This window comes from Betta splendens, chromosome 11 (assembly GCF_900634795.4).
Source record: "Betta splendens chromosome 11, fBetSpl5.4, whole genome shotgun sequence".
Lineage (NCBI taxonomy): Eukaryota > Metazoa > Chordata > Actinopteri > Anabantiformes > Osphronemidae > Betta > Betta splendens.
Genome location: NC_040891.2, coordinates 8,379,055 through 8,393,813, shown reverse-complemented (window position 1 = coordinate 8,393,813; position 14,759 = coordinate 8,379,055). Strand labels below are relative to the sequence as shown.

Below are 14,759 nucleotides of genomic sequence, written 5' to 3'. Positions count from 1 at the left end.
GTGAGGTCCAGTATTTGACAGGTTCATTTTATACCAAAAGGTATAAAAACCGCATAGCTGTTGAGCAGTGGGAGCACGAAAGCGTTTTACGATGCATCTGCAGATGCAAAACTATGCGTTCATGTGCTCCCACCAACCCGACCCGGCCATTACTCTGTCAAACTGCTCCAACGTCTGATCCCCGGACGCATTTGCATCCGCTAATTAAAGAGCCGAGCGCCGAGTTTTGGCTAAATCGAAACACTTTGGAGGAATGAGTTGGACTGAAGGTCGGCCTGCGCTTTTTGACCCCGGTCGGACATGATGGATCCCCTGCTCTGCTTCTGCTGCCTCAACACAAGAGAGATCTGATTTCCATTAGTAAAGAGGACGCGCGCGCGCGCATACACACCCACACCCACACACAAACACACACACACACACACACACACACACACACACACACACACACACACACACACACACACACCTGCTGTATCTCTCACTCTGTCTTCTATTGCCCGATTCTCCGTCTGACACTGGTCGGCATTCACGTTGCTTTTTGAGTTAACACAAAAAAATGTCAGACTGACACATTTGAACTCACACACACACACACACTTCTCCATGTGTGTGTGTGTGTGTGTGTGTGTGTGTGTGTGTGTGCCTTGCCGTATGAATTATTGAGTGTGTTATTTGAGGGACAGCTGGTTCTTGAACACATTAACTCCCTGAGCCAGTTACTGTATGCGACTACAGAGGCAGGAGCGAGTCGCTAAACAGGAGAGAGGAGGGAAATGAACTCATCTTAATGCAATTTCACACTGATTGCTATCAGTACCAAACGATATTTTACAGCGTTCGAATAAGCCTCCAAGGCAATTAACACAATAAAATGAATGAATGAAGTTATTTTTATTCCGCCGAACATAATCACGGTCTGCAAATAGAGACGCCTGAGTGAAGTTTAGAATAGAGTCACTTGTGAATTGATTGCTCTGGCTCTACATTGCATTCTGTGAGAGCAATAGCTCAGGAGTAAGTGAACCCAGAGTCTAAGTATCTGTATTAATGTATTAAAGGTATTTTTAAATCCAGCAAGAGACCTTTCATAAAGACTGGAAATAGCATAGAGCACTAGCTGCCTGGAGCCGCTCTCACATCACCTAAGCCTCTCTGCCGGAGGTCGTGGTGAGCCGAGCCCTCCCCAGTTGTGCGCACCTGAGTCTCATAAGTGTGTGTCTTTGTGTGTGATGCCTCCCACCCATGCTGGTAAATTTGGGTTCCTTCCTTCCAGCACCCCTGGGTGCAAGCAGGGTGCAGCCTTTGGGTGCCCGCCATGATCTCCACAGGCGTTTCTATCCTGCCCTCAGATATGTGAGCATGTGTGTGTGTGTGTGTATGTGTGCGTGCGTGTGTGTGTGTTGCTGCTACTTACATCATGACCTTACAAAAGCAGTGTTTTTCATTGCCTTTTGTTGTCTATCTCTCTCTCTCTTTCTCTCTCCTTCCCTTCAATTAAAGCCCACCTCAGATGTGAGAAATCTCCATGGTAACAAGGACCAATGCAGAAATATGAAGTGCAACCTCCATGAGAATAGAGAACAAGATAAAGGGAAACTTTGGGAATAACGACCCAAAAGCACTTTCATATGTGTCCTCAGTTGTTTACTAAAACCACTCGAGCCTGCGGCTCACATTCCTCCCATGGAACAAAGTGCTTCATTAGCCGGGTCCAAACTTCTGCAGCCATCTTTAAACTTCCACGGCGGCGCACGGCTTCGCCGGGCTTCAAACGAGCCGTGGCGCGGCTGCGAGGTAAATGTCAGCGGTTTCCAGCCGGAAGCTGTCGCCGCAAGAATGTGACGACGGGATGTCGGGTAAATCAATACGGAAGCCAGGGGAGAGGGGGGAGAGAGAGGAATGTCATGAAATGACAGCAGACGGAGGAGGAGAGGAAGCCGAAACACTTCACCTTCACCTTAACGTCAGGCGCAGCCTCACTTCAAACAGAGAAACTTAAGAAAGTTATGTGTCGCCCACCTCCTACTATGAAGGTCAATTCAAATTTATGTTGCGCAAAGCTAGAACAAAACGGCATCAAAGCGCCCACAACTATCTGTTCTACTGGGAACAATCAGGGTGAAACAGGAAGATTTGTGGTTGGAGTGAAGTGACCCTTTACCTCGTCATTTGTCAAACAGCACACACACACACACACACACACACACACACACACACACACACACACACACACACACACACACACACTAGCTCGATGTGATGACATTTCTCGTTCCTGAATAGAAAGTCATTCAGCCTGACTCGCAGAGAGGAGCAGACAAAAGCAACAACACAAAGCCAGAAGGAAAAGCTGGTGAACGAGCGCGTCTCTTAATATTGTGGAGAGTAAAATACATTAAAACACACAATTTTAATTCTTGGGAACAGAATAGACAAAAATTGGGGGACTGTATCTTTTGAGGATGAACAATAGATACAATGACCAGGCTCTGTGAATAAATATGGTCTGTGGAGCCATGTCTGGTTGCTGAATATAAATAAACACATGAATCAAAGCATTGTCAAAGTGATTTCAAATGTAACTGGGTTTTATTAGAAAATCAGTCACGCCACTGAGTTGTGTGGGTATTCCACTCATTATAAAAACCTTCATCGGCTCCAAAGGGATCTCAGGAGACTGTGTGGGAGGAAGGTGGTGTTACAGACAGAAGGAGGAGCAGAGGGAGAGTAAGCGGATGACAGTTCTATGGGTTTGGGGTCAGCAGAAATACTTTGCAGGCGGACTCAAAGTGGCTGGGATGAAGCTGCCAAAAAGCCAATACACTCAATTAGTGCGCACACACACACAAACACACATACGCAATCTGTACATAATGCACACAAATCACCTCCTCATCCCCACAGCTCACACAGCATCCACCCTGCGCCACCCCAGCTCACATCTCCTCCTTCTGCCTGGCTTTAAGCACAGATCATCAGATATCGCGCGGATATCTTCATGATAACAATATCAATTATCACAGCATCATGTTGAATCAGCACACCTTCCCCAGTCAACACCCAGTGAATGCTAATAAAGATGCAGATCAGCGGTTTCCAAGTGCCAGTGGCTCTTGTCTGAACCCGCTGTAGCAGCTGTGGGGCAGCGCTGCCACCTGGTGGCGAAGACTGGAACTGCACGCACGGTCACCGTGTGCGACACAAAAGTGGGGCAAGCTGGAGAGGAGGCCGTGCAGGTGATTTTTCCTTGAAAGCATGCGTGGATGTTGCGTTGCTGCACACGTGAGGAAAATGCCACAAGTCTAATGAGTCGAGTGCACATTAAATATTAGCTCTGTCCTCATTCATAAACAAACCCGAGCACTGGAGGCTGTTTTAAAGTCCAGCCCAGTCGTACAGACATAACGCTCCTACATATGGATGTGACCTGCGACAGGCGACCTCCATAAAAAACCTGTAGGAACCAGCTGCCCTCACTTTAATCAAGTCAGCTCTCAGTGAGACAAGTGTTGAGTCTGAGGACAAGTAGCTCATCTATAAACAGACTTGTCTTGGACGGAGTAAAATATTTTAGTGTCAGTCTCGCTCCGTTATGGAAGTTTATCGGCATCTCACATCCTTTCTATGTGCTTATGTGGGAACAAGGGCACAGCTCAACGCTTCAGTAATGAAAAAATGGCGAGACAAGTGAGGACAAAGTGAGGACAAACTGTGAGCACCTTGAAGGTGGAGCGGGACCAGCGAGCTGAGTGTCACTGAGAGACGCTCGAAAAGCTGTCAATTACTCTTTTCATGTCAACACGGACTATTTGTGATGAACGAGAACAGCAGGGAGGATGACTGCACCTTCACCTCCTCCATCTGGAGCGATAAGGAGGAAAAAAGTTGGAAAACAGAGGAGCTCAGCCCGCAGCCGTCGACCATTGAAGTGGAGGTCACATTGTGGGATGAGAGCGTTTCACTTGAAATGCCCCGAGAAACAGCGGAATTCTGCCTGAGACGAGCGAAGGCAATAACATGGGATCATGTATGACACGAGAAGTGCTGCTCATCATATTCATTCACAATGAATAAATGCTCACTGAGTCCTTGTTCAGTCGACATCCGTTGATGGATTATTAGTAATTTCATAAAGCAGAGATGTGAAATATATTTGACTCTTGATCCAATGCATTTTCTTTATTTCATAACCTTCATAACATTAAATTAATATTGTTCTGAAGAACTGAAAGGCCACGTGTGGGCATGAACTGACAGCTTGTCACCCGCCTGACACTCACCAACCACTGATTTAACAGCGGCCCACATTCGCTGTCATGCGTCCGTATCTTATAAACAAGTAAACAGGATTTCTGTCATGTATGAAGTCTGACATTATAAATTATGTAGTGTTGTGTAACAGCAAAGTTGGTTCACTGACTTCAAAAGTTTACTATTTTGGTGTTTGTCAATGTTTTCATATTCAGCGTGTCATTATTCAATGACTTTTATTTTACTATCACTAGAAATGAAGCTTTGTGTCATAACAACATCTCTTGTAGCTGTAGATACAAACAAACCTATTAAATTAAGCTTTAAATAAAACGGGTCAATACCTACATTAGCCACCAGGGGGCAGCAGCGCTCCTTAATTGTTTCTGCTGATTTACATCACTTAACCCTCATCTTTAATTCATCTGGCCTCACTCTCTCTGTTTAAGTTGTTTCTCTGTTCAACACAACACAACATGAGTTGTTTTAACATCTATTTATTGAGTATTAGAAACATGAAAAACATACCAAAATGTGTGAAATAGTCAAACACTCACATAGCAAAAGTTTTATATAAACACAGACAACGCTACGCTACTGTAGTAAACCTCTATGAAAACGTAATGAACAACATCCTCAGCAGTCTCTGACGTTGGCACTGTGTTAGAAGCACGTGTTCACGTGTTGATTTATTTGAGCTGGTGTGTGCGGTCACCTGAGCTTTGAGAGGTTGTTATTTACTTCCAGTTGTCTGCGTGTTGCTGCAAAGGCAACACAGTGATTTGTGTGTATGAGTGAAGGTGGGGTTTGGGGGGTTGGCCCAGTTCTAGCTTTCTGGCTCTGTGGATGTGGAGCAGGTGCTGCGCTCGTCCCATGAACCGGGGGAGCACGAAGATGGATGGCGAATGCATGAATGATGTATGAATCTAATAAAGGAGTTAGAGTCATGTCATGATGGACAGATCACTGGACGAATTAGTCATGTCTCATGTTTGTGAGAACGTCTCACATGGTCGTGGTCCTGGTCACGACAGAGGGGGCAGGGACCGAGTGCTGACCGGGTTGTACTGCACCTTGGATGGTGACGGGGGAGGCTGGGTGAGATGAGGCGAGGAGGGGGATGGACGAATGTGGTATTCTCTCCCGTACGCTGAGCTCTCTGGGCCGGGACCTTGGGACCGACCCCTGGGCCGGCGTAGCTGAGGCGGGGTGGAGGTGAACATGCACTTGTACTGGGCGGCTGAGTGGTGGGAAGGTGCGCGGAGGCCGGGGGAGCAGCCGCCGGGAGCGGGCTGTCGACCCGGCGACGTGTGACGCCCTGGCGAGGAGTGCCTTCCCATTAAAGGCTGGTGGGTGCTGGGTGGCGGCTCGGCCCCGTGCCTGGGTGATTTGGGTGACTTAGGAATCTTGGGTGACTTGGGTGATTTGGGAACGGGATGAGACGCGGAGCAAATGCCGGCGCTGTGGGTGGAAGGAGCGTCTCCATCGCTGGCAACTTTGTAGAGGAAGACATCATAGCCAAGGGGCCTGGTCTCTGGGTGGAGTCTGGCCTCCTTGGGGAGCAGCACCTCCAGGCCAATGGAGACCCCATCCTGATGTAGAAATATGGCAAGTAGAAAAGCATGCAAGTACGTAGGGAGAGTCACACAGGCAAAATAATGACACGCACAAATACAGGGATGGATGAATTATGACACGAGTCCCTGTGCACAGATGTGTTAGATAAGATCCATTGTGTAGCATAAGCTTGAGTTAACATGGCAGTTTGCTCTTCAGACATCTGGTGGATATGGTTCATTCATTAGCACTAAGTCCTTTGTCTGTGAGCTGCTTGGTGCGCAGTACGATGTAAAAAGTTTAAAATGTTACAGATGAATAATTCAAAAACAGAAGTAGACAGCTGTGGAGCAAAACACGGGCGCAGGCTCCACAAATGACAAATTCAAGCTCAGCAGCTCCGGCTGTGAGCAAACACTGCATAAAAATGTAATGTTCTGACAGGGAGGATTAAGAAACTATTACCAGCTCCTTTGGTGGCTTGTGTTGGCCTGGCTGAGCTGTCCGTGGTGCTGAATGGGCACAAAGTCACTATTGTGTGTGTAGTGTAATCTGTGTGCGGCCTACTGTAGCACAAAAGCAAGGTCAGCCGAGCATTCAGTTATTATTAGCATGGGAGCAGTCGGGCAGTAGTTAGCTTCATTAACGGCAGACATGCAGAGAAAGAGGGCGAGAGAGCGGAGGGAAAGCAGAGCAGCAACACACGGGGACGAGCTGGATAAAATTAAAAAGGTTTATTCAACAACTGTGCGCTATAATCCTCCATGTTTACCCAAAAAGTACAAAAAAACCTCAAGTACATTAAAGTATTAGAAATCACATCAAAACCAAGACACAGCGTGTGTAATATATTCATATAGATTCAAATATCAACTCCAAGCAGTTCACTTGTGTTACCTAGTCACATTCACTTATTAGCAATGTCAAACAGGAACGGTTCGCATACACAGATTCACTGGGTTTCCACATACGTCTTTTTGCAAATAGTTACGTTTTCAGACACTTTTCGCTGATAACACCAATGCATGCGGGCAGAGAAAAACAGTAAGGCGGGACAGGCGGAGGTGGGGGGGGGGGGGGGGGGGGGGGGGGGGGGAGCAGAGGAGACAATGAAGGAGCAGAGTTCATTGGCCAAAGACCAAGGCAGGGCATCAGTAGAGCGGAGAGTCATTAGTTGGTACAAGCCAGAGGTTTTAGTCCAGCTTAAGAGGCGGATGGAGGCAGGAAGGAGGCAGCGGCACCACTATGTGTCAGTGTCGGCGTGACGGCCTTGTAAACAGGACAATTGTGCTTCTTGGGTTATTTGCTTAAATGGGCGTTGTGCTTGATTTGAACGTTAGGCCCGATTGGAACACACAGGGACGGCGTGAGCCCTCGTCAGCGCCCGCCGGCCGCACTAGACCAGGTTGTTCTGGAGCGTGTTTACCTCGGCCTTCTCCTCGGCGCCGTCGGGGCTGTGGCCGCGCTCGTGGCCCACGGAGCTCGGCCGGTTGTTCTCGTGCTTGGGGGAGTGGGAGTTGAGGATGTTCATGGAGCCCTCCTCCTTGGGTTGCGGGGACTTGGCCGGCTCCTCCTGCTTCTGGGGCTCATCCTGTGGGGAACGAGTGCCTCGTTACTTTCAGTGTGAACGCGTGTGTGTGTGTTAAGTAGACGATAGCCTGGATCTAAAGTGCTTTTATGTCTCGGTTCCCAGGCTGCTACTTGTGGACATGGACTCGGACCTTTATCTAATCAGCTAATCGTACCTCAGCCTTTATAAAACATACCAATCAGACCTCTGACATTTAAAGAGCTGCGCTGCAGACCGTGCTGCCTCGGGGTCTTTTTAGCCCCTAGACCTGACATTTAGAGGTTCTGACAGTCACAGAACTACCAGACCAGAGTCCTGAGAGCGTAAGGTCGGACATATGAACAAGCCTCCGTGCCTGTGTGTGCGTCTGCATTAATTGCATGCCGTTACTGTGACTGCGGGGCGTCATCTGCGTGCAAGCGTCCAAGCCATCGACGTTTCAAGGAAATGTGAAGGTCATGGGCACAGGAGGCAGTAAATGGGGCACCATCGATCAGCCATAGCAGCTGTGGACACCGCTCACTACAGGCCCGTGCGCATCACAAACAGCCTGTTCAAATAGTCGCTGGCTGCATCCTGTCATTAATATGTTGACATTCGTATTCACACGCACGACCACATGCTGCTACACGCTGCAGCGGACCCTATTTCAACACCACGTGCATGTCTTTAGGGGGGAATTGGGAACTCTGCTGCACAGGGACCCTAAAATGGCTGCCCGCGCTTCACAGGCACTAAAGCAAAGCCGGGTGTTAAAACAAAATGGAGGCCCTGTTGTCTCCACCGAGCTTCTCGGGGAGCTGCGGAACCACAGGTGAAGGCAGCGGCAGCAGCTACGGGGAGGTTCACGCACTCACACACCGGGGACTAGAGCGCCCGCCGCTAAACAGCAGGAGGGGCCGAAGCGATTAATCACTTCACCTATCGCTGATGCGAGATCAGCTGCGGGAGAAGAGATGGAAAACTATAATCTGCCGTCTAGCGTTAAAAGCAAAGTCGGGGGGGGGGGGTGCAGTTTCCACTCTGCTTACCTGGAAGTGGTTATACAGGTCTCTGGGTTTATACTGCCAGGTAGAGCTGGTTGATGGGGGCCTCTGAGGGGGTGGGGGAGTGTGAAAAGCATTAAAGACACAGGCGCCGTGCACACAGAAATCTCACCAGGTGAGAGCCTCGGTGGGTTGTGTGGACAGTAAGATTAACGCGGACAGACAGAACAAAGCACCGGAGGGCAAACGGCAGAGAAGGCGACGAGGAAACAGAGAAGCAACACGGAGAATGGAAAGAAACGGAGAGATGGGCGTGAAGAGGAGGACAGCGGGGGCATACCTGACAGATAATGTTGTCATAGTACGCCAGGTTGTGAGTGTGAGCTTGGGTGGCAGGCGGGGGGGTGTCGCACAGTTTCCTTACGTTTGGCTGGGAGCCGTCGGCCGTGGTGGAAACTGACAGGCCGTCCGTCTGCGGCTCGCTGCTCTGTGGGCGGTACTTGCTGCTGGACCACAATGGAGACACACGTGGGATAAACATCGCAGCATCTTTTACGGATTCTTCATTTGTCTTTGCGGTCTAAGCGTATATAATAGAAATGCATTCGTATTGTACGCGGCAGACTGTGCGGCCGCCTCGCACTCGCCTGCGCTTGCGGAGGCGCTTGTTCTCGCTCTTGAGGCGGTGCAGCCGCTTGGCGAAGAACACGACGATCATGAAGAGCAGGAGGAGCACGAAGGAGGCCACGCCCACCACCGCGCACAGCACCTGGAACTCGGTGACCGCCCAGTCACAGCGCGTGCCCTTATTCCAGATGTAGTCCTGCACATTGCACCTGCGTACGAGAGATGGAGGGTGGGGAATTCGTGCGTCGTTACTCATATATTCAGCTTTTATCTTTAAAACCCGTCTCTGTTCCCTCTCTCTATTACAGGGTATAGAGCATTTACCATATTTATAGCTGCAGCGTGTCATGCAGAGTAAAGAGTGTAAAATCAGCCCTGGGGGCTGATGACATGCCGCCCTGAAGCCTGTCCAGCAAAGCGGGGATTCGGCCGACCGCCTGGTCCTCAATGAGCTCAAAGGATCAGGGCACGGGAGCCGAGCGATTTTTTTTTTCATTTTCCAGTCTTTCGCTGTCAATCTGCACGCACACACACGTGTGCGTGTGTCTGAACCTCACTAGGCCTCCTACTATGAGGATGTGACCTCACGGCCGTCTCTACTTCCTCATGCTTTCCGCGAGCGTGTCCTGCGAGCGCTCCCATCCGCTGTCGCCAGCCTCCCGACACGCGCGCCCTTCGCCCCCTGCCTCCGAACTGAGCTAATCCTTCGGACCCTGCTGTGATCTCCACGAACCCTCCCGACGCGCGCTAAGCCGGCCTTCTGTCTTTGTGCTGGTGGGTGTTTTCAGTCTACTTACGCTTCTCTGAAGTGTCCCAAATCTTTTCCTTTGTCTTCAAGAGGGCACACATTGGAAATGATCCCAAACACGCGGAATTAAAAAGGGAGCTTGTGCTCCAAACAATCTCCTCCGACCCGCTGTTGCCACTCATATCATACATTTGCACGTGTAAATTATAATAAAACAAATAAAGAATCTTGCTTCTCACCTGCAGAACGCTCCCATTCCTGCCACCACAGTGCAAACGCCTCCATTCAAGCAGAAGTCGGGCTCAGTGTCGCACTGGGACGAACACACGCCGGGTCCAGTGCGCACAAAGCCCAGCCTGCAGCCGTCGGCGCCCATGGCCCCGCTCAGGCCCAGCCCGTCCCCCGTGCCGGGGCCCGGCATGGGAGGAGCGGGTAGGGAGCGCGTGTTATCCACGCTGGGCTTAACCTTGTCGCGAATGGAGGGGGAACCGTCCAGGAACGGGTTCTCGTCCTCCATGTTGGGCGGGGGTGAAGGCGTGGGCTCGGGTTCTGGGGTTGTATCTGCTGAGTGGTCATCATCCGGAGACATGTATTCGTAAAAGTCCGAGTTGCTCCACGGGTGGGTGGATCCGCCTTTTTGCTTCTGTGCCTTCGGGACCTTGGCCCACTCCCGGGCGCCGTCAGCGGGCACGGCGTCGGGCGCTTGGCTGTGGAACGCCACGGTGACGACGTCGTGGGTCAGCGGGTTCTCCGGCTGGTCCGGACCGGCACCGCCGGCGGTGAGCTCCTCCCCGACGGGCGCGTCCTCCTCTGCAAAGTCCAGCTTGGCGTGTTTATGGGGGGGGCGGTGTTTGGCACCAAGTCCGGCTCCGATCAGGTGGTCCCGCTCCGCTGAGTCGTCGCTGAGCTGAGCGTGCACGGCGAACGACGACTGGTTGTGGTGATGGTGATGACGCCTGCTCAGCGAATGCCTCCCTGTCAATCACACAAAAGACAAGAAGTTTGATAATGACTGTGGCTCAAGGATGAGGCATGAATAATTTAAACAGATCCCTGCTGTATTCTGCAGAGATGCCTTAAGGCTGTACCAGGCTGAACTCCGTTATGTCACCGCCGTGTCAGCTGAATCTGTCCAACGTAGTAGTTCGATACGCACCCAGAAGAACGTGGTTCAGCCAAAAGGTAGCGGAGACTCGCTTTGAGCAGGCAAGTGATGAACTGTCAAAGGAATCGGAACAAGGGGCTGGCGCGTAATCAGACTGCAGCGTTGAGGGATTAGGTACAGTGAGTGATAGACTAATGTGCTCTGGTGACCGAGATTAGATTAGGATTTAGAGCCATAGGTTAGAGTCTGGCTGCTGAGCCACTTCCCCTGCAGATTTAACACACACAGTTCTGCTTTTTTTTTTTTTTTTGCATGACAAGAAAGAATTTTGTGCCTGTTTTGCCAAAATGCAAGACAACATTTTTAATATTTTTAATGGTTGCAGAAAGACAGAGGAAAACAATTCTGTTCCCATGGCCGTGTCTTACTTTTCCACTGGCACTGAATCATCGGCACAAACGGCCAAACTCATCCAAATACTTGGCCGGACCGCTTCTCTCCCACTGCTACTCTAAAATCACCAGGTCCAATGAGATCACTGCTTTCAGTGTCTGGCACTTCATTCAGAGTTAATACAAAAACCATCTGAACGTGCCTGGAGTCACGAAGACTGCTGCACACACACACACACACACACACACACACACACACACACACACACACACACACACACACACACACACAACTGTTGTTGCCATGGTGAGATGTAAAGAGGTGCCATGTTGAAAAGAGGAGCAGAGCGAGGGAGTTGCAGTGGAGACAGAGAATCCAGTGTTCGCCCTCTCTCTCTCTCTCTCTCTCTCTCTCTCTCTCTGGTCTTTGAATCAATCAGCCAGCCCAGTCAGAGCGAGCCTTATATGCCAACTCCATCTCTGGGAACGCTGAGGTGCAATGAGCTCGGCTGCCTCGCGCTTTTGTGCGAGAGCGAGAGACGTGCTCCGCTGATTAAAACTGATTCAAATTTCATTTAAAGGTGCAATCCGCCAATTTGTTTCCCGTGGGGACTTAGATGCTGCGTCCCGCTGGCAGCCGTGTAGCGATTACGAGAGCAAAGGGGAGCATAAAGAGATTACAAGACCAAGACAAGCCAATCGAATGCACGGGCCGCTGCCGAGAAATTTGATTTCCGTCTTGCAATTGGTGTGATTTGTGCCTTTAAGTCGGGTCATCACCTTCGGCATCACACCGAGTTTGTCACCATGGTAACGGGTTTTACCTGTGTGACCAACACGACTGACCCCACTTTCCAAAAACAATTTCACAAATGGAAAACAATTAGCAGCTGAGATAACATATCTGAGGAGTTTGAGTCTTGTATGATCGCGCTTTTTAGCCTTTAGACGATATTACCCCAACCCTGTGCGCGTGTGAAGGGACGGGAGTGGAGGAGACGCCGATGATCTGATCCATTGTGACATATCACGGACTTTCTGGGGCTGCAGGGCAGATGGACCTCGCAGTACGGGTTCACAACAGTGGGCACAGAAGCACACATGGCGGAGGCCCCAAGAGTCTGGATTTGATCCACATTGTTGGATGTTAAGCTAAATGACTGGCTCAATAATATAACACTTTGGATTAATTCATTATTCAAGTCACTATAAGCTGAAGTAATAATAAATTGATAGTTCTATTGGTGAAATGTGCACATTCACCAGTTTACCACTGGGAGTGGATCAGAGGATGTTCATTGTGTGCTATAGCCCCAAACCAAATGATTAGTCTATTCAACAAACACAAATGTCAAATAAATCAATACTAAACCGTTTGGGGCTCATCTCCATTTGAAATGCACGAAATGCTGCGGGAGCCAGCGTGCGCATATTCCACCTGGCATGCTTTAAAAATGAGGTAATCATAGCGAGCTCCAGATTAAATCACAATCCTTCAGAGGACCATTGCGGGAACATTAAAGCAATATTTTCCACTGCCTGTGTTGCAGATTTTCATTTTTTTTAAATAAATGCCACTGACTGATATATGTTTTCACGGGTCTCTTCCTCTCCGGGAGCCAAAAGCGAGGAATCGGCTGCACGGTGACGCTGAGGAGCCGCATCCCTGGGTTTACAGCCTGACTGACGGGATGACCGGCCCATATTTACCGGTCAATATGTCACAGTGATCACGCCTGGCTGCACAGCGGGGGACGCTGGATGCGGCGAGAATTAAAAAAAAAAGGCGGCGGGGGGGGGAATACAGTGGCTGCGCGTGCACGCGTGAACCCCGACGACCCTCTGCATGCGCGAGCCACCCTGTTGCTGGGCAGCGGCGGCGGCGCTCCTCGCCGGGCTTTCGTGATTCCGCCTATCTCCGTCCGTCTCTCGGGGGTGACGGTGCGGTGGCTTCCCGCACAGGCCGCGTCCGTCTCTGCGGACGCCGGACGAGAAGGCGACCGGAGGAAGGAGGCGGATCGCTGTCTGGAGGAATCCGGTCCTCGCAGCACCGTGAACGGGCCTCCCGCAGCTTGGCCGCGGTGCACCTACGCCCGCAATTGTCTGGGCCGCGCGCCGCTGCGGTGGCTTAATTGTCTCCCTCCCTAATTGCGTGCCGTTTTATTGACCTGTTTAATAATGCACCCAATTTCACGTGGAGTAAGTGTTACCCCTGCATTTAACAGGCGCGCGGGGAAGAGACGTGACTCACAGCCTGTGTCATTAATAACCAACACATCTGCTCGACAGATCAAATATCTGATTTAAATCATATAAACATAAATCAGCCTAATTATACCGTTAATGTCATCATGAAAAAAACAGTGCTTTTAAATATCTGTGCCCGCATGCAGTAAGCCTATCAACGGCCAGCTGTCAGTGGCTTAAAGAGCCCCGCTGCTGACAACTAAATATTATTTATTAACCGCTAACGGCCAGTTAGTAACAGGCGGGTGACCATTTTATGCCATTTCCATATCAATGCCACGCAGGTGTGATTTGTTTCACGCACGTGCACCCACACACACAGCCAGGTTGGAGGCACGCACAGGGTGGGTCTCCGGCGGCGCCGTGAACTTACCGTGAGCAGACAGCGGGATGACGACCACCGAGAGGGTCAGTAGCACCTGCCAGGTCCACAGGCGCGTGCCCCCGCGCGCCATAACGCAGCTGTGCTCCCTTTTCGACGAACCGGTGCGACCTCTGCTCGCGCTCCTCGTCTCGCCGGTCTCTCCGCGCGGCTGTAGCCTACGATAATCCTCAACGCGGCTCCTTCAAAGTTCAGATCTTGCCGGTTTTCGCCATGTCGCCGTTGTCCTCTCCAAAGATTGGCCCGCCTCGCCGCCTCTGCGCGCGCTAATGTGTGTGTGTAAATATCCGCGCGCCGCTTAGCTGCTCGGGTTCGGTTCCATTGTCGCGAGCCGGTGCCCTCTCTTCCACACCTCTCGCGCGCGCGTGTCACTCTGCGCTCTGGGGTCCGTCGCCGGCGTCAGCGGCACCCGCGGAAAAGGGCTGGCGGCGCGCGCGACCGTCGACCGAGGGGGGTCTGCAGACGAGGCTGGTTAGTCGCTGCCCCTTTGGCTGCGGAGGGCGCGCGCCGTGTCCAGCCCCAGTGTGTTGCAGCTCGTGCAGAATGGGGCTGAGTGCGTGTCGTGGGGGGCGTTAAACAGCTTCTGTTAACACTGTGACTCAATACGGTCCATGCGACAGCACTGCTAATGTATGTGCGAACAGCGCGATGAAGGCTGTGTCACTGGGTCATTTGTGCGCGCGCTCCCGTTGGCCACCAGGGAGGTGCATGTGTTCCAGGTGGATAAGCCTCTTACGCTGTTAGGTTGTGATATAGTCTCCAGACAATGGCATCTGCTGCTGTTTAACCCCTCCACACACACATGCACTCACTGAATACATAGAATTTCCTAACTTGCCTTTTTAGCTTCTCTATAATCGCTGCTCTGTGACACTATCCATTCTCGTTCCA

At 50.9% G+C, this 14,759-nt stretch overlaps 1 protein-coding gene across 6 annotated transcripts; it reads right to left on the bottom strand.

Annotated features, from left to right (window-relative positions):
- Positions 1-4,735: 4,735 nt before the first annotated feature.
- LOC114865758 (chondroitin sulfate proteoglycan 5-like) lies at positions 4,736-14,534 on the bottom strand. Of its 6 annotated transcripts, none has more exons than XM_055513063.1 (7): positions 13,860-14,534; positions 9,982-10,717; positions 9,015-9,203; positions 8,708-8,873; positions 8,413-8,475; positions 7,238-7,402; positions 4,736-5,846 (listed from the first exon to the last, which is right to left on the bottom strand). In XM_055513063.1, exons 1-7 carry the CDS (start codon positions 13,939-13,941, stop codon positions 5,280-5,282), a joined length of 1,968 nt encoding a protein of 655 aa, XP_055369038.1. In that variant the 5' UTR covers positions 13,942-14,534; the 3' UTR covers positions 4,736-5,279. The 6 variants fall into 6 exon arrangements, with proteins under 6 accessions (XP_055369038.1, XP_055369039.1, XP_029023018.3 ...); XM_055513064.1 differs by having other exon boundaries at positions 8,708-8,870; positions 13,860-14,529; XM_029167185.3 differs by lacking the exon at positions 8,413-8,475 and having other exon boundaries at positions 13,860-14,530.
- Between the last annotated feature and the right edge of the window lie 225 nt (positions 14,535-14,759).

Bases quoted from the DNA above. Each gene is read 5' to 3' on its own strand.
- LOC114865758 (XM_055513063.1), bottom strand. From the start codon at position 13,941: ATGGCGCGCGGGGGCACGCGCCTGTGGACCTGGCAGGTGCTACTGACC. The intron at 10,718-13,859 runs GTAAGTTCACGG...TGTGATTGACAG, and splicing joins CATCCCGCTGTCTGCTCACG to GGAGGCATTCGCTGAGCAGG. The intron at 7,403-8,412 runs GTAAGCAGAGTG...CGTTCCCCACAG, and splicing joins ACCTGTATAACCACTTCCAG to GATGAGCCCCAGAAGCAGGA.